At 43.8% G+C, this 27,070-nt stretch overlaps 1 protein-coding gene across 1 annotated transcript in view; it reads right to left on the bottom strand.

Moving 5' to 3' along the window:
* LOC123758025 (uncharacterized) overlaps positions 1 to 27,070 on the bottom strand; it is a 131,394-nt gene that overhangs the window by 65,743 nt on the left and 38,581 nt on the right. Inside the window, exon 8 of the mRNA XM_069338514.1 lies at positions 26,495 to 26,612. Coding sequence (XP_069194615.1) covers positions 26,495 to 26,612 — 118 coding nt within the window. The remainder of the gene's footprint in view (positions 1 to 26,494; positions 26,613 to 27,070) is intronic.

The raw sequence follows: 27,070 nt of genomic DNA, 5'->3' as shown, positions 1-27,070 counted from the left end.
GAGGGAAGATGTACAAGTGTCGTATAACATGTAAATGCAAGACAAATCCTGGTCCAGCTCTGCACAAAAATACATTGACATTTTTAGCAGGAGCCTTTCTAAGACTGGAAGTCCACTAAGACAGCCAAGGCTCTAGAAGCCCTAACCAACTATTGCACTAAAGCTTCAAGCAGCAAGCTAAACTTCAGTAAGATCCACACCATGTCCTTCCAAATATTAAAGAAATTGCCAGGAAGTGAGAACTGCCTACTTCTAAGTCTCTGAATGACAGAGCTTCTTTCAGAAAAAATGTATCAAAAGAAATGCAGCATTTAGCAAATTCCACACATCACTCAAACTAACTATTCACGTGAAAAAAAAATCTCAACCACATGCCCCCTCCTTGACTACAGCTACAACCACCATTTGAGACTAAAAAGATACGTTTTTATGCGAGGATATGACATCTTAATATGAAAGGCAAACATGCATAAGCCACTTGACAGTATAATCCAGGGCAACATGGGCACACGTGTGTATACGTCAGTTTAACTTTTGCTTACAATCGGTTGCATCTCTTGACTCAATGATCAGACAAAGTCTGTCCACCAAATAAACCAAACTCAATGGAGTTGAATACAGTGATCAAGTGACTACTTCCTCTATAAAGGATCACTAAAGATCAACTGGAATGCACAATGAATGTGCAAAAATGTGATGTAACTGAGAAAATATTGAGGTTGTACTTTCAAGCTCATCATGGTTCAGTTGGTAGTGTGCACGCTTGGGGACTCCAGGGAAGTGGATTCGATCCCATTTTACGGCCTCAATATTTTCTCATCAACTGGTATTTTTGGATTTCTACTTTTATCTAGATTAAAATCTGCCAAATTATGATCAAAGCTAAATATTAATTGCAATATAAATTTCATAGCAGGAACTCCAAGTTTGACTTCACTGGTGTTCACTATTGTGTGTGTATTTACAACTTCATCTATCACCTATGTCACTCTAAACTTACTGGACTGGACCAAAGGCACGTCTTCATGGAAAATGTACCCGTTCATCCCCAAAGTCATATTTAATGAATCAATGTGATTCAACCCCCTCCAAACACACCCCCAGATACTTTAGACAGATTAACTCTACTAAAAATACTGATAAAAGTGCTAGTGGCATACCAGCTTCCTGGAGATATACTGTTTCTTTCTTCAAACTGTCAATCATAATTGTTTTCTAAATCAACCATTCAGCATACATGAACATTTATATTTTCTATTATTACAGTGATAATCCCAAAGGACTATGCAATATTCGTCTTTCTTACTCCAGTATCTTCTCATCTTTCCCGAGACTTCTGCACCGTGTATGTCTTTCTTACTCCAGTATCTTCTCATCTTTCCCGAGACTTTTGCACCGTGTATGTCTTTCTTACTCCAGTATCTTCTCATCTTTCCCGAGACTTCTGCACCGTGTATGTCTTTCTTACTCCAGTATCTTCTCATCTTTCCCGAGACTTCTGCACCGTGTATGTCTTTCTTACTCCAGTATCTTCTCATCTTTCCCGAGACTTCTGCACCGTGTATGTCTTTCTTACTCCAGTATCTTCTCATCTTTCCCGAGACTTTTGCACCGTGTATGTCTTTCTTACTCCTGTATCTTCTCATCTTTCCCGAGACTTCTGCACCGTGTATGTCTTTCTTACTCCAGTATCTTCTCATCTTTCCCGAGACTTCTGCACCGTGTATGTCTTTCTTACTCCAGTATCTTCTCATCTTTCCCGAGACTTCTGCACCGTGTATGTCTTTCTTACTCCAGTATCTTCTCATCTTTCCCGAGACTTTTGCACCGTGTATGTCTTTCTTACTCCAGTATCTTCTCATCTTTCCCGAGACTTCTGCACCGTGTATGTCTTTCTTACTCCAGTATCTTCTCATCTTTCCCGAGACTTCTGCACCGTGTATGTCTTTCTTACTCCAGTATCTTCTCATCTTTCCCGAGACAACTGCACCGTGTATGTCTTTCTTACTCCAGTATCTTCTCATCTTTCCCGAGACAACTGCACCGTGTATGTCTTTTTAACCCCTGTGCCTTCTCTTCTGAGACTTCTACACCTACACGGTCTTCTTGCACCTGTACACTTTCCATCTTATCATTCCTTGTTCTACCAATGAAACCTTCAAGTCCATTATTTCTTCTGGTCATGCTCATGACTTCATGCCACTTGGCTTATCTTCAGAAGTTCTTAACAAACACCACTCTGCAGCCTTCCTAAATAACCTACATTTATCTTTTTAATTTTTACCATGCCTTACCTGGAGCCTTTAACTTCTCTGCTTCATATTATCCTTGTCTTAAAGGTCCAATGGCACACAATGAAACTGTACAAGTTTAAGCAAAGCAAATTGGAAGCACAATAGCATGATACTGTATATAAATGAAAATAATTATTTGGAGCAATGTGGTGTGAGTGAAGCCATATCTCTGACCTTCCAAGATACTGTATGGTGGTGCACGTGATGGGGTAGGCCCAAGATGTAAGTTTGCTCCCACCAAACTGCTACAAAATGTCCAGAGAAGCAAAATATTTAAATTAATTTTCAATTAACTATTTTTCCCGACAACAAAAAACTAGCGAGGGTGGAACTGCATTTTACTCAATATTTTATATTTCAGAGGCATGAATTGATGACAATAAAGCTAATTGATTAACGCATCTATTCCTTCGCAATGGGATCTACAGGAAAACATTGTAATGTTGCTCAATTGTTTTTAGACAATGAAGTTGCACTCCTAATTTCACAACACACAAACTTCTGCCTACAGTTTCTTCCATTGGAAACATTCTGTATATGGTACCAAGTAGGTCACCAGATTACAAATACATGTGTGTACATGCCTTTATTTTTTTCTAATACACTTTAACCTTTCCATCTTAATTTTCCTATTTTCACTGTTCCCCTTTAAAATACAATTTAATCCTTAATCTTTTAACCATATAATTAGATTTTTGAAAAGATTATTACTATGAGAAGTGGATTTTAAACACTGGTAGTGAGGGAAGTTATGAAAATAAAAAAATTCCGTCATAAATTATGACAATATCTGTAAAGAACATTTCATTCATAAAGAGAAAGATTGACTTCTGTATGGCATTAAACCTCTGCCTATATGTGAACAGAGAATTGTTTTGAGAACAGGTTACAAAACACAGCCACTTCAGACTACTATTCCCCAGAGACTAGTGTATAATCATGCACCCAACCATGACTTCGCTTGAGACACAAGCTCCACGTCTCAAGGAGATACCACGTGCGCTGCCAGATATGATGCATGTAGTTGGTCCCCCACCAGCCAAGTACATATTGTACTGTATTTACATGTACAAAATTATACGTTTTCCCTTACAAAACCACTTGAACACAAACTTTATAAGTTGTATGATAAAAAAAAAAATATAAAAAATCCTTGTAAAATATTGCATCTTACAGCAGAAAATACAGTAGGTCAATGCCTCCAACACATGTGATGTATCAAAACAATAAATCTAGTTTAGTATAAATGTGGCGAGTATTTAAAAGTCTCAGCTAAAGGGTAGCCTCACTCGCTGAAGTAGCCCTCTTTCGTACTTTGCCAGAACTTTATTTCTAAGTAATACTGTGGAGGAAGCAATCAAACAGACCACAGCAAGAATGTTTTTAATAAAACTTTGAATGAGTGATTCAATAAATAAAGTGAAATATGGCATTATTACAATGTATGTTAACACTTTCGCCCGCGGGGGACGCAATCTCCGTCCATCAATAACGTTACAGATGTCCAGCAGGGACGCATGTTGCATCAAATATTAAAATAATTATTAAAATTCAATTTTTTATCTGATCATTATGGGACATATTTTAAAATGTGTGCCAACGTCTCCCCATTTTCTGTGATGGCACATTTTAATTGTGCCTATGCTCATGACGACTGCGGCCTCCCCTTGTCCAAATCGTGTACACGTTCCGGCTATTTTCATCAGCTATATTTGATACTGTACCTTTAAACACTCTACATTTACTCCAAGATGGATAGTGATAAAGAACAGAGCCATTCCAGGATGAAAGCAGTGAAAGAAACATGACTGAGAGAGAAGCTACGTAGTGTTTGCCTAAAGTACAGAAATGCAAAACTCTCACCAACAAAATTCCAGGTTTTAGTTGACAAATTTTCTGATTTTGTTCTTAAAAGTGCTGAAAGTGACAGTGATGTAGATAGTGAAGTCATTGAATCTGAATCAGCAGGTGAGGATGAAATTGAAAGTAAAGATTCTGATGTTGATATTGACACACGTGCAGGGCCTGCTATTAGACCCCGTCCCGCACGTACCTCAAGCACCAGTTCTGGTGTAGCCTGGTCAACTGACAACACTGCACCATTTGTAGAAAGTGTTTCAGGAACACCAGGATTGACTGTACCAGTACTCAGCTCTCCTCTGGGATTTTTACAGTTATTTCTAACACAAGATTTGCTGGAATTTATGGTATATGAAACAAACTTGAATGCCTTGTAAAATGTAAACTTTTAAAATGTTTCTTTCACCCTGATGCCCCTGTTACCAAGCAGTAAATAGGTACCTGGGAGTTAGACAGCTGCTACTAAGGGCTGCTTCATGGGGATGTATAACAAAAAGGAGGCCTTGTCGAAGACCGGGCCGCAGGGACGCTAAAGCCCCGAAATCATCTCAAGATAACCTCACAAAACATGTCCAATGCCTCTAACAACACAAACAAGAAGTGGGAGGAAGTGAGTGTAAAGAGCTTGCCAGATATTTGGGACTGACAATGTTGATGGGAATTGTAAAGATGCCAACGGTGAGATTGTACTGGCATACAGGTAAATTGTGGCATGTCTTTCAATACTTTTATAACTGTGAAACGACATGAATTGATTACAAAGTATTTTCACATTCATGACAATAATGCCATTCCCAAAGACAATCAAGACAGATTAATAAAAGTGAGAACATTCTTGCAATATTTCCACACACAAATCCAAAACATTATACATTCCTCAGAGAAACCGAGTTTAGATGATGGCACAATGTCATAGAGGGGCCGTCTAGCTTTCAAGGTTTATAATCTAAATAAACCAGGTAAGTATGGAGTGAGGTTGTACATGCTAGCTGAATCCAATACTGGTTACAGCTATGATTTTGAAGTGTATGCAGGAATCGGAAGAAAATGATTGACTCAGTTATGGGCTTGATTGAACCACTGAAGAACAAAGGTTTTCATTTATACATGGGATAACTACCATAACTTGGTTCAACTGAGTGAAAAACTGCTTGAACAAGGTGTATACACCTGTGGTACTCTCAGACTGCAGCATGGTGCACCAAAAGACCATCAGGTGGTTGGAACAAGTTAGGGGAGAAGGTGGTGGAGGCCAAGACCGTCAGTAGTTTCAAAGCGTTATATGACAGAGTGCTGGGAAGACGGGACACCACGAGCGTAGCTCTCATCCTGTAACTACACTTAGGTAATTAGGTGTGAGGCAGCCACTATTCCCCTCTTCACCTCCAGTTAATCATTCATCATCTGACTCAGAAGACAAGGTACAGACAACAACTAGTGGTGCTGCTGCTAGGAGAAACCCTCGTATCCTTGATAAACCCGAACGTCTCAACAGGAACTTGAGCCATGCCCTAATTCACATAGAGAAAGGTCTGCAGTGTCGTGTCTGCAACAAGTCTTGTAAAAGGAAGGACACCAGGTATAAGTGCAAGTTGTGTGGTGTGGCACTGTGTGGTGCACCGTGCTGCAGCATATATCATTGCAAGAGGACATACTGGGTGGATAAGCAGTAATTCTTACCCACCATCCACTTCACCTATATAACATGGGTTGAGAAACTTTCTACCTAATGTTCAACTCATGCTCTACAATCATCATTGGGCGATAAGTACAGACAATTTTTTCTCATTTTTTATACATATGATACCGTGGTTAATATTGTGGTTAATACTTTATCTTATGGAATTGGTAATGTTCTTCCATTTGCCCTTATATGTATATACCCCTTTAGAGCATTTTACTGTGAACAATTTGATACCAAAATGAATGACGTAACATGAAAATTGATGTTATCAAACTGAAAAGAATACTGTATACTGTACATATGTGTGGAGGGGTGTTGCCGGTGAGCCAATGGGTGTTTGCTCATAGGTAACGATTGGCGACTTTCATCTTTACATTGCGGTGGGCGGAAAGCAGGGAATGGGGGCGTTTGGTTACATTCTATGCATATGGTCATCGTTATTATGTCTATTGCTTCATTAGAAGACCTGGTCGAGGACCGGGCCGCGGGGACGTTGAGCCCCAGAATCATCACAAACTTTAGTTTTCATATTGTGTTGAAAAACTACAGTATGTGAATAAGTTATGTTAATAACTATTCACATAATTGAGTACTGTAGGCCTTCAATGTAATATATATACCTATATTGCATGTAATTCTTTTCCTGGCCCAGCTCAAAGGAAGCACCTTGTAACTCCCTCCTTTGCTGCTTTTCTGGCTGGTAATGTTGCCCAGAAATAGATTCAAATACTGGCAGGAAATGCCAAATTATTTTTTGATAATAACTGCAAGCTTCATAATATCCAAAATACATAACCTCATTGTACAGAAAGCAAATAAATGATAGAATCATTTCATGGGTCTTTATTGACTTCATTACATCCATATAGTTGTATTACACCCACATGAACATAACTTGCATAAGAACCAAGAGATAATAATTAAAATCAGCAAATGACGCAACTGCATTGGTCCAGGGATTAACACACGACGATAACCGACCTTCAACCCTTAAACTGCGCCTGTAGCTCTTGAGCAACAGGAGCCTCAGCACCTATCACCTGTGGAGATTTAACGTGCCCTGTAATATTCAACAGTCCTAAACATTCTATGTGGACATCATTCAACACGAGACTTCTGGAAATCGTTTGCCATATTAGATACAAATATCCTGAAAGCCTTGGCTTCCTTTCTGGGAATCAAGACAAAAATTGGCACAATGTCAGGTGCATCACTCAGCATCAATTGACTCATGCCTAGGCTAGGGACCATTGATGCAATGCAAAATTTCAAGGTCTTTAGCAGATATTAGTGATGAAGAGAAAATCTCTGGTTTAGAGTCTTTACACGTACGTCCGTATGTACGTGCGTGTGTGTGTCCTGAGCAAGTGTTGAGCTTAAATCTGTGTACAGTATTTGTTTAATGTCTTTATCCCTATTAACCACTATTCTGGTCAACCTATGCTCTTCCCCACCACCATCGATTTGTTCAGTTAAAGATAAAACAAGTCTTCCCGAGTAAATACCGAAGTAAGCAAAGATGAAGTAAGTGTTTACATAACACCTATTTTTTTGTCTTTATTGGTTACCTGATCTATCTCATTTTTCAATAATTTTTCAATTATGTCTTAACATAAAAAATCTTTACTGATTAAGGGTAATGAGTGCAATTCACCAAGAAGAAAATGGTGGAACTTATACATGTGTAATTTTGTATAAACACAACACGACAAAATCCAGGTGTAGTTAAGAAGTAATCACACGAGTGGACCGTGGTCAGGAGACGGAGCCCAGGAGCTGGACCTCACTCCCCACAAACAACTAGGAAGGTGTGTACATACAAACACATGCATCAAGTGCATCAGTAAATAGCTAGGATACAACACCCACTCAACTAGGTGAGAGCACACAAAAACAACTAAATGACATAAATGGCTAGTTGCTTACACATGCAATGAGACAGTTTTCAATTACAGTACAGCCAATTGAGGAAGGCATTCCCAGTCTTTTATATTCCATGACAAACTGAATAAGGTATACCCAGCCCTCTATACCAAACATATCTCCTAATATGTTTACTGCAATATGAAATATTAAAAAAAAAAATACAAATCCAACACATCTCACTATGCATCAAATATAAAAACTTCTTTGGAAATACTCTCCAAGTAGGGTTGTGATAATGATGATGGACTGCTTACTAAACTATACTTATCTAACGAGGAGTGAGATTTAAGTCTTTGGTCTTTATATCATTGCTATTGTACCTGGTACATTTATACCTCCTAACACTTAATTACTCTGTCATACATATACCTAAAACTGTGAATTGTGGCTGCTTCCATTATCTCTAGTGGGCTCATATTCCCTCCCCTTGTTTACCACTTACTTCATACAAGTACAGTATTTCCCTTGTGTGTCTGTTTAGCGTGTTACTGACTTCCACCTGGAAAGACTCGACCTGCTTTGCTTATTCTCCTCTTCATCTTCAATGTTTCGTTCATGTCTCCTTGTGTCGTCCTCTTTTCCAGTGTTAGAGTTGGTTCTCTTAGTTTGTCTTTACAGCTCATGTCTTATATCTCTGGTTCTTCCTCAATCTCATTCAGGTAGTAATAAGAATATATGTACTACATTACTTCCTCATTCAAAAAGTAATGAAGAATCTCATTCAATCTTTTTTAAAAATTTTTTAAATTGCTTGGTGGGATCAGGTGGAATGTGGGTAATAAGTACTAATACATTATGAAATATATAAAGTATATTACTGTACTAAAATACAGTCTGGCCAACTAGTTGACAAAACTCACCACACTAATTTCACAGTAAACTGTACTATTTATTGGGGGTAATTATTATTCTACTAAATTAAAAAAAAAATCCTAGGGGTGGAACTTATTCAAAGTCAATACGATGAAGCGTTAACAAAATGAAACCAAGAAAACAGAAAATTAAGTATTTCATATTTCACTAAGGTATTCTCAAGATATTGTACAAACACTGTGTTACAAAAAGAACTTACACAGAGCCCATGACCAAAAGTGTACAGAATGAAAATGTAAAAAATATTTGGAATGTAAAAAGTTGATAAATCGCAAGATTGATTAGTACTACACACAAAAGTTTTGTAATGATGAATAAACAGATGACAAACTAATGAGGCAAGAGTGTTTAGAGCAAATTTAAGGATTGGAGGAGAGGAAATTTGAGTCAATGGGGGAAGATGGTAAGTGTACCCATGAACGACACGAAAGATGTAGTAGGTAACAAGGCCAGGTGGCACAAGTTTGACTGGTAATTCCTGAGTAGCTTTGTACCCCTTAGTTATGATGTGGTGTAATGCCTCTGTGGATGGATCACCTAGTGTAGTGGTGCTGGTTCTCTGTTATGCCAAGTAGTGTGAAAGATACAGCACGGCAAATAGACGAACGACTTTTTGTTAAACATTTAACCTTTTTTCCCTATACTCAGTACAGTACTGCTCATTTTCCCTCTAGGCTGATACCTCCCCACACCATGACAAGGTAAAAAAAAGGGGTAATGACGTTAATAACGATAAGCTGCAACTTTGTGAAAATGTGTTTGGTTTCCCATTGTCAAAGTCAAATACCGACCTTTCCCAGGATGTAACCCACAACCCACCAGGGGGGCCTGGTAGCCTGGCGGACAGCGCGCAGGACTCCTAATTCTGTGGTGCGGGTTTGATTCCTGCACCAGGCAGAAACAAATGGGCAAAGTTTCTTTCACCCTGAATGCCCCTGTTACCTAGCAGTAAATAGGTACCTGGGAGTTAGTCAGCTGTCACGGGCTGCTTCCTGGGGGGTGTGTGTGTGGTGTGAAAAAAAAAGTAGTTAGTAAACAGTTGATTGACAGTCGAGAGACGGGCCTAAAGAGCAAAGCTCAACCCCCGCAAACACAACTAGGTGAATACAACAGTTGCCCCCCAGCTACCTATTTACTGCTAGGCGAACAAACGCATCAAGTGAAAGGAAACGTGTCCAAATGTGTCTGTCCTCCTGCAGGAATCAAACCTGTATCAACTGCACTGCCCACTGCGCTACGGATTACTTTTACCAACAGACTAATGTTTAGTCATAACTTCAACTACACTCGTACACAAAAGGAATTTAATTTTAACAAATTATTGTATAGTATCTCTATATTGTTAATAAATTTTAAAAAGTTGAATAAAAGTACTGCATTCACAAGTTTGTTGCATAATACTGTATTAATCTAGTTTACTTTTTAGTAAAACTCTTGATCCTGTAACATATCGCATCTCATAAGACCCATAACAAAATACTGTGTGCTGATCATACAAAGTATCTGCGAACACATCCCTCCATACAATCAGCAGTGAACTGCACATTTCAAAATCCATATACAGTATAACTAGAACTAAATTTAGCTAAAATGATTTGACAAACTGATATATGAAGAATTTTAAATATCTAAATATAGTGGTGTCATAACAGTTTGATTAGGTAAGGTTAGGTAATTATGAAATGAAAGTACTAAGCCAGTATGACTATATAGTAAATAGAAGGGAAATGAAGAATAGGAGCTGGGATACGAGGATGGAGTGAAGGAACAGTGCCCAACCGCTTGCACCATTTGGAATCAAACTGCCGTCTGATTCCCAATGGTGCAGTGCAATTACCAATGTTAGAAGTGAGGACTCCGATCAACTGATCGATCAAAAGTAGTTGGGTAAACTGCTAGAACAGAACTAAACTCACCACAAAATAATTGCAATAGAAGAAGTCTGTCCTAGTCAAGTGTTGTGATGAGTTTAATTAGAAAATAATGGAACACTTTTGATGGAGGGAATCTGTTCAGTTATTGGATCAGAGTGCAATATCAATTTAAAAACCATTTAGCATTTTAAGCATAATATAATGTGCAAAAGCATATTATATTTGCACAAACACAAACGTAAATGAGGGAAAATTGTTGATGGGGCCTTAAACGAACTGTTCCACTAGACTGAGACGTGACTACCATAAGTTGGCAACTTCCAATAAAAGAAAAATCAGGTAGGACTCAAATGACAAAAAAGTTTATTTTTGCTATAAATAAATTCAGCTCTACAATTCTATTTCATTTATATACCTTGAAGGTTTAAATAAATTATTTTGGGATTGTAAGCATTAATATATATTTTGTTCGTTTTGTTTTTGCAATTTGTTTAATTTGCCAAATTGGTTTAAGCATATATTGATATGAATGTAATATATTTGGAGATGCCAATATATAACATCATTATCATAATTCTGGTGCACTGACACTTGCCTTTGTATTTAATATTATTCATTGAAAATAAAAATCCCTCAATCCAATACAATGCTTATTTTGGTGTGAAGCAGTATTAAACATATCATCATAAGCCTAAATGTTCATAAGGACAATTCTGTTCATTAAGTGAATACCTTTTGTTCATACGAAGCACCACAATGTAACCATTATAGATCAAAATCCTTTATGTTTTACTAATCTAATTCATACCACTGTGTCACTATTAAATTTGTCCAGACAAAGCCCTGTCACACACATCTAATCAGCTGTACCAAGACAATTCACCCCTTAATATCCTTACTGCCATTTCCTTACAGTAGTGATAACAGTTCTTGTTTAACACCAAGTACAGAAAATGTTTTCATATATAACAAAAACTAAATATATATTAGTAAGATAGGCAGTCATACCAGGGGTTCAATAAATCCCATTGTGATAGATGTGTGAAGACTGAGACACACGACCGTCATATAATGCAGCCTTCACACATGGACTAATAACACACTAGGTTTGCCTTAGCTATTGAAAACAGAAACTAATATCAAATCAGTTCAGCCACATACTGTAATTCTGAATAGTAAATAAATTGAAGAAATATGCATCACAATAAAAGTAAGTACAAATAAAACAAAGTGACATATATGCCATAATATCTATCACTTGCATAATGAAAGTACAAGAATGCAATATATCTATAAGAAAATATTGAGGCAATACTATGGGACTGAACCTGCATTCCTGTGATGCATGTTTATACTAGAAACTTTCCTTCACTGCGAAAAGTAAGCTCACAAAGAACCTGCTCAAGTTTTATGCAGGCGACTATATTTACATGCAGTGATTACCACCTTCATTCACAAGAAAAGTATGTGAAAAACTGTGAACCATTTGCATATTAGTGTATACAGAAAACATGATGTAGTTCTTGGGCAATGCCTCCTGGTGCTCTTAGAAACCCTAATATTCCAGTTCAGTTTCAGCAAAAATATACAATCAAGAAAGTCCATAAAAGGAAACACAACAAGGACACGAAAGCCAAGGGCCTCAACAAAATACTTACGTCCCTAGGACATATGTATCTACAGTCATAAGATACATGCAGACACCACGATGGACATACAGATAAATGAGTGTATATATATGATAAACATATGCACAGGCTAACATTCACAGGTACACACACATAGGTAATAGGTGGCCCTATAGTGTGTGTAGCGGATGACTGGCTGGCCACACTATAGGGCCATCACGAGGTAGCCCTATAGTGTGTGTAGCAGACCACCAGATGGCCCTATAGTGTGTGTGTAGCAGACCACCAGGTGGCCCTATAGTGTGTGTAGCAGACCACCAGGTGGCCCTATAGTGTGTGTGTAGCAGACCACCAGGTGGCCCTATAGTGTGTGTGTAGCAGACCACCAGGTGGCCCTATAGTGTGTGTGTGTAGCAGACCACCAGGTGGTCCTATAGTGTGTGTAGCAGACCACCAGGTGGCCCTATAGTGTGTGTGTAGCAGACCACCAGGTGGCCCTATAGTGTGTGAGTAGCAGACCACCAGGTGGCTCTATAGTGTGTGTGTAGCAGACCACCAGGTGGCCCTATAGTGTGTGTGTAGCAGACCACCAGGTGGCCCTATAGTGTGTGTGTGTAGCAGACCACCAGGTGGCCCTATAGTGTGTGTGTGTAGCAGACCACCAGGTGGCCCTATAGTGTGTGTGTGTAGCAGACCACCAGGTGGCACTATAGTGTGTGTGTAGCAGACCACCAGGTGGCCCTATAGTGTGTGTGTAGCAGACCACCAGGTGGCCCTATAGTGTGTGTGTAGCAGACCACCAGGTGGCCCTATAGTGTGTGTGTAGCAGACCACCAGGTGGCCCTATAGTGTGTGTGTAGCAGACCACCAGGTGGCCCTATAGTGTGTGTGTAGCAGACCACCAGGTGGCCCTATAGTGTGTGTGTAGCAGACCACCAGGTGGCCCTATAGTGTGTGTGTAGCAGACCACCAGGTGGCCCTATAGTGTGTGTAGCAGACCACCAGGTGGCCCTATAGTGTGTGTGTAGCAGACCACCAGGTGGCCCTATAGTGTGTGTGTAGCAGACCACCAGGTGGCCCTATAGTGTGTGTGTAGCAGACCACCAGGTGGCCCTATAGTGTGTGTAGCAGACCACCAGGTGGCCCTATAGTGTGTGTGTAGCAGACCACCAGGTGGCCCTATAGTGTGTGTGTGTAGCAGACCACCAGGTGGCCCTATAGTGTGTGTAGCAGACCACCAGGTGGCCCTATAGTGTGTGCAGCAGACCACCAGGTGGCCCTATAGTGTGTGTAGCAGACCACCAGGTGGCCCTATAGTGTGTGTAGCAGACCACCAGGTGGCCCTATAGTGTGTGTAGCAGACCAAACAGGTGGCCCTATAGTGTGTGTGTAGCAGACCACCAGGTGGCCCTATAGCGTGTGTGTGTAGCAGACCACCAGGTGGCCCTATAGTGTGTGTGTGTAGCAGACCACCAGGTGGCCCTATAGTGTGTGTGTAGCAGACCACCAGGTGGCCCTATAGTGTGTGTGTAGCAGACCACCAGATGGCCCTACAGTGTGTGTGTAGCAGACCACCAGGTGGCCCTATAGTGTGTGTGTAGCAGACCACCAGGTGGCCCTATAGTGTGTGTGTGTAGCAGACCACCAGGTGGCCCTATAGTGTGTGTGTAGCAGACCACCAGGTGGCCCTATAGTGTGTGTGTAGCAGACCACCAGGTGGCCCTATAGTGTGTGTGTAGCAGACCACCAGGTGGCCCTATAGTGTGTGTGTAGCAGACCACCAGGTGGCCCTATAGTGTGTGTGTAGCAGACCACCAGGTGGCCCTATAGTGTGTGTGTGTAGCAGACCACCAGGTGGCCCTATAGTGTGTGTGTGTAGCAGACCACCAGGTGGCCCTATAGTGTGTGTGTAGCAGACCACCAGGTGGCCCTACAGTGTGTGTGTAGCAGACCACCAGGTGGCCCTATAGTGTGTGTGTAGCAGACCACCAGGTGGCCCTACAGTGTGTGTGTAGCAGACCACCAGGTGGCCCTATAGTGTGTGTGTAGCAGACCACCAGGTGGCCCTATAGTGTGTGTAGCAGACCACCAGGTGGCCCTACAGTGTGTGTGTAGCAGACCACCAGGTGGCCCTATAGTGTGTGTAGCAGACCACCAGGTGGCCCTATAGTGTGTGTGTAGCAGACCACCAGGTGGCCCTATAGTGTGTGTGTAGCAGACCACCAGGTGGCCCTACAGTGTGTGTGTAGCAGACCACCAGGTGGCCCTATAGTGTGTGTAGCAAACCCATCCTTCAGATAAGATAGCACTTTTACAACTATGTGGGACGATTGTCTAAATATCGACATGACGGACAAATAAAAATTAAAATTTGGCACTATTCACTTTATATAGTCGAGAAAAAACCAGCAATGAATGTAATGATACGCCATTTTCTGGGCGAGTCCTGGACGCTCCCTGGAGCTATCCAGGGTGAATGGATATATATAACTTTCTGGCATCAGTCAATGTGAATGGAATTCTTGCCTACCAGGGAACATGAGCCAGAACCTGGCCCCCTGGCTCCTCGTGGTCAGAGGCACGAGGAGCCTATAGAAACCCTTGTGTGGTTGGAAGCATTCTATGTCCGCCATCGACCGGGTCTGGCACCCAGAAAGGTAGGTGCCCCAAAACAAACCCCAATTCTGGTGAAATTATTGCTACCGAAAACTGAACTAGTGGACAGAACTCCCCAAACGAAAATTAGCAAATGAGCATGACGTCATCATGTTGCTGCGCCGCTGTCTGCTCAACCCCCTCCCCCTCCCCGGGAGGGGGAAGGGGGAGCCCCAGACCCCAATGCCGGCGATCCACCTTGCAGTTCTTAGGCTGGATGTCAAAATATGCAAAAACACTGCCGACTGGAGAGATGGTTGGATGCCGGGGAGCCTCTGGGACTCACCCAGAAAATGGAGTTTCATTACATTTGACGCTGATTTTCTGGGGGGAGCCCCGTCGGCTCCCTGGAGCTAACTACCTAAAGACAAGGAAAAACAGGGATTTACCCGGGTGGTCTCACTCCTCAACTTGAAGCCGAGACAACTGGCTGCAACCGCTGATCCAATGTAGGTCCAGAGACATTGACAAGGTAGCGAGCGGCCAGGACTCTGTTCGACCTCCAAAAACCCCATGGCCGAATGTCAATCCAAGACATGTTGCCAAAAACGGCGGCCAAAGCAGCAAACTTACGCACATCGTAGGCACGAGGATAGACCGCAGGCTGGGTAGCTTTAATGATCCTGCGGACGACCGGGGAGACCCAAGCCCAGGAACAGGGAAGGAAGGGAAATTGTATCAACCCACAGCGTATCCCCGGCCACCGAAGCCATGGCGCGCAAATAATGGTGGAAAGCCGCAACTGGACACAAGACATGATGCACCCCGGCCTGACCAACCCAGCATCAACAACACAAGGACCCCTCCGGAAAGTAACAGTCTCATTCTTCACCAGAAAAGAAGGAAACGGCTGCAACCGAATAAATCTATCACCAGGACCAAAAGAACAGAAACCCCTGTGCTGGAGGAGAGCATGAAGCTCCCTGACCCGACCCCCAGAGGCCAATGCCAACAGGAAAAGAGCATCGGAAAAACAATCCTAAACCGAAGTGGCCACCACAAACTGAGGAGGAGAGAGGAAAGAAAGCGCCCAATCCAAGGACCAGGCCGGCTCAGGCGACGCATGAGCAGGTCAGAGGTGAAACTACGCACAAGACAACTTGCTGAACAGAGCAGATGTAACATCAATACCGAACACAAGTTGGAGTAGCTCCGCTAGCGCCACACAATAGGAGGCGACAGTATTCGGCATAAGATGACTATCCTAAAACAACCATGACAGGAAGGACAAAACAACCCTATCAGAGACTGAAGTACACCTACGCAGTGACAGGAAAAACTGAAAAGACTGCCATCGAGATGAAGCACGCAGATGGGAAATCAACAATAAAGCTACCTGCGCCCCATACAAATGGCGATAGATTCAAGTCAGAAAGACCAGACGCAAAGACTCGAGGAGAAGAGCAAACCAGCTTTGTAAGGGACAGGACTGATCCCCTGAAAGAGGAATAGCCCGGGAAGACCCTTGGGTTCAGACACCGAGCAAACAGTGTCTGAAACCAAGGCTGGGCCGGGCACTAAGAGGCCAAGAGGACTACTTTCCCCTGGTAAGTCTTCAAGCGAGCCAGGACTTGGAGCAAAAGCTGAATCGGAGGATTAAAGGTAACCCTACCTTGCCCAGTCCTGCCTGAAGACATCGACTCCAATGGCCTCACAGCAAGGGAAGGGCGCCATGTATGCAGGGAGACACCTCGACCACGCCGACGCAAAGAGATTCACTTACGGAGGCCATTACGTTCGGCAGAGCCAACGGAACGAGCCGGCATCGATCGTCCATTCCATAGACAGGGAAATGAACCGGGACAGGCCGTCCGCCAGGACATTGGACCCCCCCCCCCCCGAACGTGAACCGCCAGGAGAGCCAAACCCCGAGAACTCAGCAGACAAGTCACCCGAAGTGACAAGCCCCAAAGAGCCAAGGACTGCATCGAACCCCCGCAGTTCAGGCAATGAACCACAGGGGACCAGTCCGAATGGAGCCGGACCGCCAATTCACGAGACCCGAATTCTCCGGAGCGACATCAACACAGCCAAGAACTCCTGCAACGTGCTGTGAGCCCGACCGAGGGACGGAGCCCACCGTCCCTGGCCGGTCTGGTGACCACTTGTCACAAAGCCCCGGCCAAGAAACGATGTGTCCATGAACTCATCGAGCGATAGCTCGGGTAGGCATCAAGGCACTAAACCCCAAAAACCCAAAGAGGAAGCCAATGACGCAGGGTCCCCTGGAGGCCAAACCCAGTGGTCGCGGAAGGGACGTCCCCGAAGAAACCAGAACAGCCGACGAAGCCACGCCCAATCCGGAGGGTAGACTATCATGACAAAGTTCAGGCTCCCGCACAAACCCTCGAGCAACCGGCGCGTTACCCAGGAGCCCCTCAAAAACAGACGAAGGCGGGAACGTAGATGAAGCAGAGCTGCCAAAGGAAGAGTCAAGGAAGCAGCCCGAGTGTCCCACATAAGACCCAGCCGAACCTGAGAGAACCAGATGGGACTTACGCCAGTTCACCAAGAACCCGAACCCGGCGAGCTGGGAAAGAACCAAATCCCTGGCGAGCAGACATGACGATAGGCTGGGAGCCCAAACCAGCTAGTCGTCGAGGTAGACCAGAACCCGAACACCTAACAGATGCAGGCGGGCCACCACGACCCGAGTAAGGGAAGTGAAAACGCAAGGCGCCAGATTCAAGCCGAATGGAAGGCAAGAAAAGCGGAAACCTTGACATCCCACTACAAAACCGAGCCAGTCCCTGAACCACGGATACCTGGTTGACACCTGGTTGATGGGGTTCTGGGAGTTCTTCTACTCCCCAAGCCTGGCCCGAGGCCAGGCTTGACTTGTGAGAGTTTGGTCCACTAGGCTGTTGCTTGGAGCGGCCTGCAGGCCCACATACCCACCACAGCCCGGTTGGTCCGGCACTCCTTGGAGGAATAAATCTAGTTTCCTCTTGAAGATGTCCACAGTTGTTCTGGCAATATTTCTTATGCTAGCTGGGAGGACGTTGAACAACCGCGGACCTCTGATGTTTATACAGTGTTCTCTGATTGTGCCTATGACACCTCTGCTCTGATGAACTGGGATGTGCCAATACACGTCCTGGAGGTCCAGGGACACCATCCAAGTGCCTGGCTCCAACAGAAGACAGACCTGGGACAGAGTAGTCATCCGAAAGGAGGGGCAATAAACCCACAGGTTCAGACGAGACAAGTCCAGAATGAACCGGAGGTCCACACAGTCCCGTTTAGGGACCAAAAACAGGTGAGAGATCCACCTGAGAAACAAGAATGTTTTGACTACGCCCAAGCGAACCCAGTCCAAGACGAGTTGACAGAGTGCAGAAGATGCCTGCCCCCGAACCCCCTCCCCCACCCCGAAGGAGGAAGAGCCACCCAACGCCACCACAGGCCACACGAAACAACCCTGAAGGCCCATGAATCGTGGGACCTGGCATGAGCAAACAGAGCGAGTCTCATCCCCACCACCCTGTCAATGGGACAGGGTGGTGGGGGGGGGGGGAGGTCAACCCCTTCCCCGCCACAGGAACCTCACCGCGAGGATCCACGGCCAAGCCGTCCTCCACACCCACCTGCCCCTAAAGAAAAGGCAGGAACGAAGGGGGACCACTGGTCAGACCCAGAAGCTCTGGCAGAGGACCAGGCTCAAATGCCTCCACCGCCACCCAGGAAGGGGACTCCCCCAAGACTGCCAGTCTCAACACCATCTAAACCCTGCCCTGACTCTGAAACCCTCAGATGCTTCAGAGCCAAAAGCAAAGGGGAAAGGAACCGGATGGACAACAGAAGGGGGAAGGACAAGGGGGGGGGGAGGACAAAACCAGAGCTGAAGCGACTCCCAACCCCAAGTCCGGGTCCCTAAAACCAAAACAGGGCAGTCTCGGGGCATCCGAGGAAGCAACTAACGTGGCGCGTTTTAGCAATCTAAACCTAGCATGCAACGCAGCTGCCGCCTGCACCCTCATATCATGATCAGTAGCTTGGGTGAACTGGAGCACGTACATGCAACAAATGTCGCACAACTCCGGGTCAAAAGAATCACTGACCTAACAGGCAGAATGGTGGAGGCACAACCAGTGATTGTCCCCCAGAGACAAAGGGACAAAGCAACCTTCAGAATCGCATGAAGTGAGAGGGGACTCAAGGATCACATCCATCGGACCAGGGAGCCCCCGTAGGGTTTCAAAGGGCCCCTTAGCTTTATTAACACACTAAGGGAAGCCCAGGCAGGGTACTGCAAACCGGCGCCCAAGACTACCAAACTATCTGCTAATAGCTGAACCCCTGGGACGTGTCCACTCACGGGGGCCTAGCAAGGGGTACCACCAACCACACAAAAACTGAGAATAGATATAATGATAGATATATACACCCCAACACAGAAGGGGCAACTACCAAGGCAGACCCCCTCACCAGACAGAAAAACAAAAGCAAAACCCCGCAAGAGGACAATGTACCCAGGTGGAACAGAGCCAGCCGCTGTAAGAGGTGAAAACTAGCTGTGCAGTACCCGCGCCCATACCAGTGATGAAAACTACCCTCTACCCAGAGGGCAAACATGGGCAACAAAGACCCCAGTTGACTCCAAGGGCGGCCAAGTACCAAGCAGGAGAAGACACAGTAGGGGTAGATCCTGAGGTGACTTGTGGAAGGCAGCCCCAAGCCCTAAGGGTAGTACTTACAGGGCACCTAGGGAAGGTGGCCCTAGGTGCATGCAGCCCGAGTATCGAAAAATATTACTCCTGTCTCGCACACCACCAGTAGAGACAGTTCACGCCCAAGGCACAGAAACTGAGAAACTGCTGAAGCCAGAGGCACAAGACCATGCCAGTAGCACATCAGCCTGAGAACTGCAGGGTGGATCACCGGCATATGGGGAGGGGGGGTTGTGCAGACAGCGGCGCAGCGACATGACGACGTCATGCTCGTTTGCTAATTTTCGTTTGGGGAGTTATGTCTACTTGTTCGGCTTTTGGTAGCAATAGTTTCACCAGAATAGGGGTTTGTTTTGGGGCGCCTACCTTTCTGGGTGCCAGATCCAGTCAATGGCAGACATAGAATGCTCCCAACAACACGGGGGTTTCTATAGGCCATTGCTCCTTGTGCCTCTCTTGAGGGGGCCAGGTTCTGGCTCATGGTCCGTGGTAGGCAAGAACTCCATCCTACTGTTACAGACTGATGCCAGAAAGTTATACACATCCATTCAACCTGGATAGCTCCGAGGAGCCAACGGGGCTCCCCCCTCCCCCCCAGAAAATACAGCTGAAAACCTGACTTAATTATTCCTAGGTCAAGTATAGTTCATTTATGTACTATATTAGGTCTCAGTGTGTATTAGGCATAGGATAATTAAGTCAGGTTTCCTTAGCAACAGAAATTTAAAAACTTTTCTGGCTTGTCCCAATTCAATAATACAGGTCTACTTTCTATTTGTTCCTCACCTCCATATTCAAATGATCGACCACATCTTTACTGTAAATACAGTACTTTCATTTTAGGAGGCTGGCTGGTGTATAATTACAGGATGAGAGCTATGCTTGTGGTGTCCCTTCTTCCCAGTACTCTGTCGTAGAACACTTTAAAGCTTGGCGGTTTTGGCCTCGACCAACTTTTCATTAAACTTGTTGCAACTATTTACCACTGTTGCAAAAGTGAACTTGGTGATATTTTTTCAGCAGTTTTGTTTCCGTAGTTTGAAGCTCTTGTCCTCGACATTCCAGTTGTAAAAATTTCTTCATTATCAATTTTACTGATTTCTGTTACAGTACTACAGAATTTTGCAATTAGTGTTCCAATCACCTATTTTTCTTCTATCTTCTAGCTTTGGTACATTTAATACCTCTAACCTCTCTTTGCAGCTCTTAATTTTTCAATTCTGGGAGCCATTAGATTGTGCATCTTTGCACTTTGTCTAGTTTAGTGATGTGCTTCTTAAGATATGGGCACCATACAACCGCTGCATCTTCCAACTTTGGTCACACAAGATTGTGAATAATTTCCTTAATATTTTGCCATCCATGTATTGAAAAGTGATTCTAAGGTTGGAAAGTGTAGCATACGCTCCTTGCACAATGTTCCTTATGTGGTTCTCTTGTGAGTTTTATCCAGAACTGCCCCCAGAGCTTTTTTTTTATCGGAATTCTTTAAACTTTTAAATTTTTTTCACATTACAGTATTTAAAGATTGTGTGGTCATATCTTTGCACGACTCTTTTTGTCAGACAATTTTTCATCCTTGTCACAACTCTTGTCACTCCTCTAGCATGTTTCAGTTTCCAGAACAACCTCTTATGTGGGATTCTGTCAAAAGCCTTTAATGTAGGTCCAGATACATGCAGTCAATCCAACCATCTCTATTCCTGTAAAAACTCTGTGGCTCTATCATAGAAACTAAGTAGATTTGTTACACTGGATCTTCCTGATCAAAAACCATACTATCTGTTATTATATCATTTCTCTCCAAGTGTTCTATTTGGTTTTAATTATTTTTTCCCAATGTTTTGACTACTATACTTGTCAACGATACAGGACTATAATTTAGAGCAGCAGTCGCCAACTGGTAGTCCGGAAGCCAATTTTATTTTAGTACAGTACTGCATTTAACCATGTATTTTCTTTAACGGTTATATTTAACGGCAGCAAATAGTTTGACTTTAATAACTATCATTTCTTGCTTGGTGGACTGCAGGATTCATATTAGTGGTCTGTGGGATTTAAAATTATGAATTGGGTGATCCGTGAGCTCCAAAAGGTTGGCGACCACTGATTTAGAGGGCTTTCTCTAGTACCATTTTTATAGATTGGAACTGTTAGCCTTTTTCCATATATCTGCAAAGACTCCTGTACACAAACAGAACTGAAAAATCAATTAAAATGCAGTGCCAAGATCAGATGCCCTTTCTCTCAGAACCCAAAGTTAAACTCCAACTGGGCCAACTGCTTTGTTCTTATTTAACTCCTTGAGAAATTTTTCAACATCAACTCCAGATACCTCTATATACTCTGTTATTCTCTGAAATTCATATTGTGTCAGGTTGTCTGAAAATGTTATTTTGCACACACACACACCTTGGTTTGTTACCGTTCAAACATTTCCTTTTCATTCTCTGTGAATCTGTTCCTTATTTTCAACCTCTGAATTTTATTTTTTACCTGCAATTTGCTTTTAATAAATTCATAGAACAGGCTTGGTTCTGTTTTCCACTTGTCTGTCATCCCTTTCTCAAAGTTTCTTTCTGCCTCATTTTTCAGTGCCATATTGTTGTCTCTTGGTTGTTTGTAGTGCTGGTACATTTGAGGATTACACCTCTTCCTAAATTGAACCCATTTTTGTTCTTTTGATCTCTAGCCCTCTCACAATTTCTGTTGAACAAATCCTGTTTCCTAGTTCTCATCTCTGTCTTGGTGTAAATTGTTTTGTGCCTTCATCATATATCTCACAAAACTTTGAATAAATCTCATTTACTTCCTTGCCTAACAAAATTTCCAATCAAATTCATTAAAGAACTTTCTAAGTTCCCCTTGGTATTCTCTCTCGAAATAAAATTTTCAACCGTTTCATTTTTCCATTTTCATTTGGATTATAACACATTTATTTTTGTTTATTTTCAAAAGGACATGGTTGCTCTTACCCAAGGAGCAAAAGTTTGAATGTCACACTCTCCTCTTCTTTTCTGGTGAATATCAAATCCAGCACTGAAGGAACATCCTTGACCCACATTCTCATGGCCTGCTTAACATGTTGATACATCAATGTCTCCAAGATGGGGTTTATGAATCTGCCAGTCCACAAGTTCTCTGTTCTTCGTAGGCCTCCCTCTCTATATTTTTCAAATTCAAATCACCAAGTACCAACGATCATGATTTATCTCTAGCCCCTCTTACTAGAACCTCTCTCATCATCATTATGAGGTCTTCTCGTTTGTCATCCGTTTCCTTTGTCCATGTGTAGGTTTCTGGTGGACTGTAGGCATTTATGATTATTAGTGTATCCCCTTGATTACAAATCTCCAGTGATATTGTGCCAACTTCACATTAATGTCGATTATCAATTCTCTTACCTTCAGGCATTCTATCATTCCTGAAGTAGCAGCATGGCAATGCCTCCATCTTTAACATTTTCCTGTTACACCTTCAAATTGAGTAGCCCCTCAGGAATAGGACCCCTTTAAAATATTATCTTAAAATTTTGTCTCTTAGAGTGACAATTTCTGGCACGTTAAGCTGAATTCTATCATTTAGCTCTAGTATTTTTTATCTTAATCCATCTCTGTTAATGCAGTTTACTGGAATTTTAGGGATATGCTTACCCACTTTCTATAATAATTTTGTTTGTTTGCTTTTCTTCACAGGCTTCCCAAACCCCATTACCTGGTAGAAAAAATTAACTATTTGTTCTTCATTTCTGCTCTCATTTAAAAATGCATGCATGCATGCATGTGTAATTACCTAAGTGTAGTTACGGGAAGAGAGCTACGCTCGAGGTGTTCCGTCTTCCCAGTAGTTTTTGTCATGTAAGGAGATGACACTATGGATGATTTTGGCCTCCACAACCTTCTCACTTAGCTTGTTCGAACTGTCTACCACTGATGTGTATGCATATATCTGTGTGTGTGTAGCAGACCACCAGGTGGCCCTATAGTGTGTGTGTAGCAGACCACCAGGTGGCCCTATAGTGTGTGTGTGTAGCAGACCACCAGGTGGCCCTATAGTGTGTGTGTAGCAGACCACCAGGTGGCCCTATAGTGTGTGTAGCAGACCACCAGGTGGCCCTATAGTGTGTGTGTAGCAGACCACCAGGTGGCCCTATAGTGTGTGTGTAGCAGACCACCAGGTGGCCCTATAGTGTGTGTAGCAGATCACCAGGTGGCCCTATAGTGTGTGTGTAGCAGACCACCAGGTGGCCCTATAGTGTGTGTAGCAGACCACCAGGTGGCCCTATAGTGTGTGTGTAGCAGACCACCAGGTGGCCCTATAGTGTGTGTGTAGCAGACCACCAGGTGGCCCTATAGTGTGTGTAGCAGATCACCAGGTGGCCCTATAGTGTGTGTGTAGCAGACCACCAGATGGCCCTATAGTGTGTGTGTAGCAGACCACCAGGTGGCCCTATAGTGTGTGTGTAGCAGACCACCAGGTGGCCCTATAGTGTGTGTGTAGCAGACCACCAGGTGGCCCTATAGTGTGTGTGTAGCAGACCACCAGGTGGCCCTATAGTGTGTGTGTAGCAGACCACCAGATGGCCCTATAGTGTGTGTGTAGCAGACCACCAGATGGCCCTATAGTGTGTGTGTAGCAGACCACCAGGTGGCCCTATAGTGTGTGTGTGTAGCAGACCACCAGGTGGCCCTATAGTGTGTGTGTAGCAGACCACCAGGTGGCCCTATAGTGTGTGTGTAGCAGACCACCAGATGGCCCTATAGTGTGTGTGTAGCAGACCACCAGGTGGCCCTATAGTGTGTGTAGCAGACCACCAGGTGGCCCTATAGTGTGTGTGTAGCAGACCACTAGATGGCCCTATAGTGTGTGTGTAGCAGACCACCAGGTGGCCCTATAGTGTGTGTAGCAGACCACCAGGTGGCCCTATAGTGTGTGTGTAGCAGACCACCAGGTGGCCCTATAGTGTGTGTGTAGCAGACCACCAGATGGCCCTATAGTGTGTGTGTGTAGCAGACCACCAGGTGGCCCTATAGTGTGTGTGTGTAGCAGACCACCAGGTGGCCCTATACTGTGTGTGTAGCAGACCACCACGTGGCCCTATAGTGTGTGTGTAGCAGACCACCAGGTGGCCCTATAGTGTGTGTAGCAGACCACCAGGTGGCCCTATAGTGTGTGTGTAGCAGACCACCAGATGGCCCTATAGTGTGTGTGTAGCAGACCACCACGTGGCCCTATAGTGTGTGTGTAGCAGACCACCAGGTGGCCCTATAGTGTGTGTAGCAGACCACCAGGTGGCCCTATAGTGTGTGTGTAGCAGACCACCAGATGGCCCTATAGTGTGTGTGTAGCAGACCACCAGGTGGCCCTATAGTGTGTGTGTAGCAGACCACCAGATGGCCCTATAGTGTGTGTGTAGCAGACCACCAGGTGGCCCTATAGTGTGTGTGTAGCAGACCACCAGGTGGCCCTATAGTGTGTGTGTAGCAGACCACCAGGTGGCCCTATAGTGTGTGTGTAGCAGACCACCAGGTGGCCCTATAGTGTGTGTAGCAGACCACCAGGTGGCCCTATAGTGTGTGTAGCAGATCACCAGGTGGCCCTATAGTGTGTGTGTAGCAGACCACCAGGTGGCCCTATAGTGTGTGTAGCAGACCACCAGGTGGCCCTATAGTGTGTGTGTAGCAGACCACCAGGTGGCCCTATAGTGTGTGTGTAGCAGACCACCAGATGGCCCTATAGTGTGTGTGTGTAGCAGACCACCAGGTGGCCCTATAGTGTGTAGCAGACCACCAGGTGGCCCTATAGTGTGTGTGTAGCAGACCACCAGGTGGCCCTATAGTGTGTGTAGCAGACCACCAGGTGGCCCTATAGTGTGTGTGTAGCAGACCACCAGGTGGCCCTATAGTGTGTGTGTAGCAGACCACCAGGTGGCCCTATAGTGTGTGTGTAGCAGACCACCAGGTGGCCCTATAGTGTGTGTGTAGCAGACCACCAGGTGGCCCTATAGTGTGTGTGTAGCAGACCACCAGGTGGCCCTATAGTGTGTGTAGCAGACCACCAGGTGGCCCTATAGTGTGTAGAAGATTGTCAGGTGAATATAGTGTGAATGAAGCCCACTAGCCACATCTTAGTGTGAGCCAAGACTACCATGTAATGTAGACATGGAAAGAGAACACAAACATAAGATAGGCTATCCCTTTTAATCTCCCATTCGGCAGTCCTCCTGTCGGCAAACGATCCCAATTGGTGAACTCTTCCGTTATGATTTTACTTGTTCCATATCAAATATTATGACATTTAAGCAATATAAATAGGAAGTCTCAATAGGCACTATATTTTTACTAATAAAACAAAAAATATTATAAATGATCTATGCACGTTTTATTTTTCAAGACAGACTGCAGCAATGCCTGCTTACACTTTCCCAAGGACGTACTACAAAACATAATGGAAAGGGTTTGACTATCTGAAACATGTCACGACGTACTCAAAGTACACATGTAAACATCCTATTAACCATTTGACACCTATGGTTAAAACTGCAGCCTAAACTCATGGATACATAACTAAACTGCTTAAAACTCAAATTTTAACGACTGAGTTTTAGTACTGTAATAACTACTTTACACTCAACATTTGTTTGGCTACAGCTTTAACCATATTCTAAAATTACAAAATCTGGCTATCTGACACAGCTTGGCTATCTGACGCAGCTCGGCTATCCTGGCCTTGCTCAACATTTTCTAAAGAACCTACCCTCAAGTCACCTCCTGAGAAAGCAACGAACAACTTTTTCTGCCTTTTTAAGAGCATAAATTGGAAGTCAAATACATACACGGTCAATGTGTGGCAACACTGCTGACCCAGCATGTGCTTTATCCAATTTTGGGGATATTTTTATAATCTGCTTTTAAGATTCCAATTATGGAACATCCTGATAATCAAGGTATTGGTATATGTGTTTGGCTTTAATCCTACATACATTCCTAAACAAAACTCTTCTAATGACAACTCCGTAATAATTACATACCTTGTGAATGTGACGACGTTAAGGTAGAATCGCTGCTGGTCCCAGGGGTCGTGTTGGATTCATCACCCGTGTCTTGACTTGCACCCTGGAGCATCAGCATTGCATCAGCTACACGATTCTATAAGCAACATACCCAATTATTACACCCACACGCACGCATACACACACACAGGCACACACAGTAGTCATACTCTAAGCTACACACTTCTCCAAAAGAAGTTATAAATACATCTATCTACTACACCCAAGTGTCCACTGCAACCATACTTCCAACTACACTCCTTCATTTAATCCTCATACAATATCAATTCACCAAAACATATTATTTACGAAGTAAATAACACTTAATAAGCTTATAATAAAAAAATAAATCAATCTTATATTATCTAAAACTTCCCATTCAATTGTCTTAAAGACTCTCACACAATCTTGAACTAAACGTACCATTTCGAGTAAGAGAGATCAAACAACCGAGGACAAGAGTGAGATTGGGATTGTCCAGAAGAATCATCACACATCTTGCCAACGTCTTTAGAAATTACACCAGCCAATCATCAAACGGTGAGTGGCAGTGGT

Source organism: Procambarus clarkii, chromosome 40 (assembly GCF_040958095.1).
Source record: "Procambarus clarkii isolate CNS0578487 chromosome 40, FALCON_Pclarkii_2.0, whole genome shotgun sequence".
NCBI classification, from domain to species: Eukaryota; Metazoa; Arthropoda; class Malacostraca; order Decapoda; family Cambaridae; genus Procambarus; species Procambarus clarkii.
Note: the sequence above shows the minus strand (reverse complement) of the source record. Positions and strands in the feature narration are given on the sequence as shown.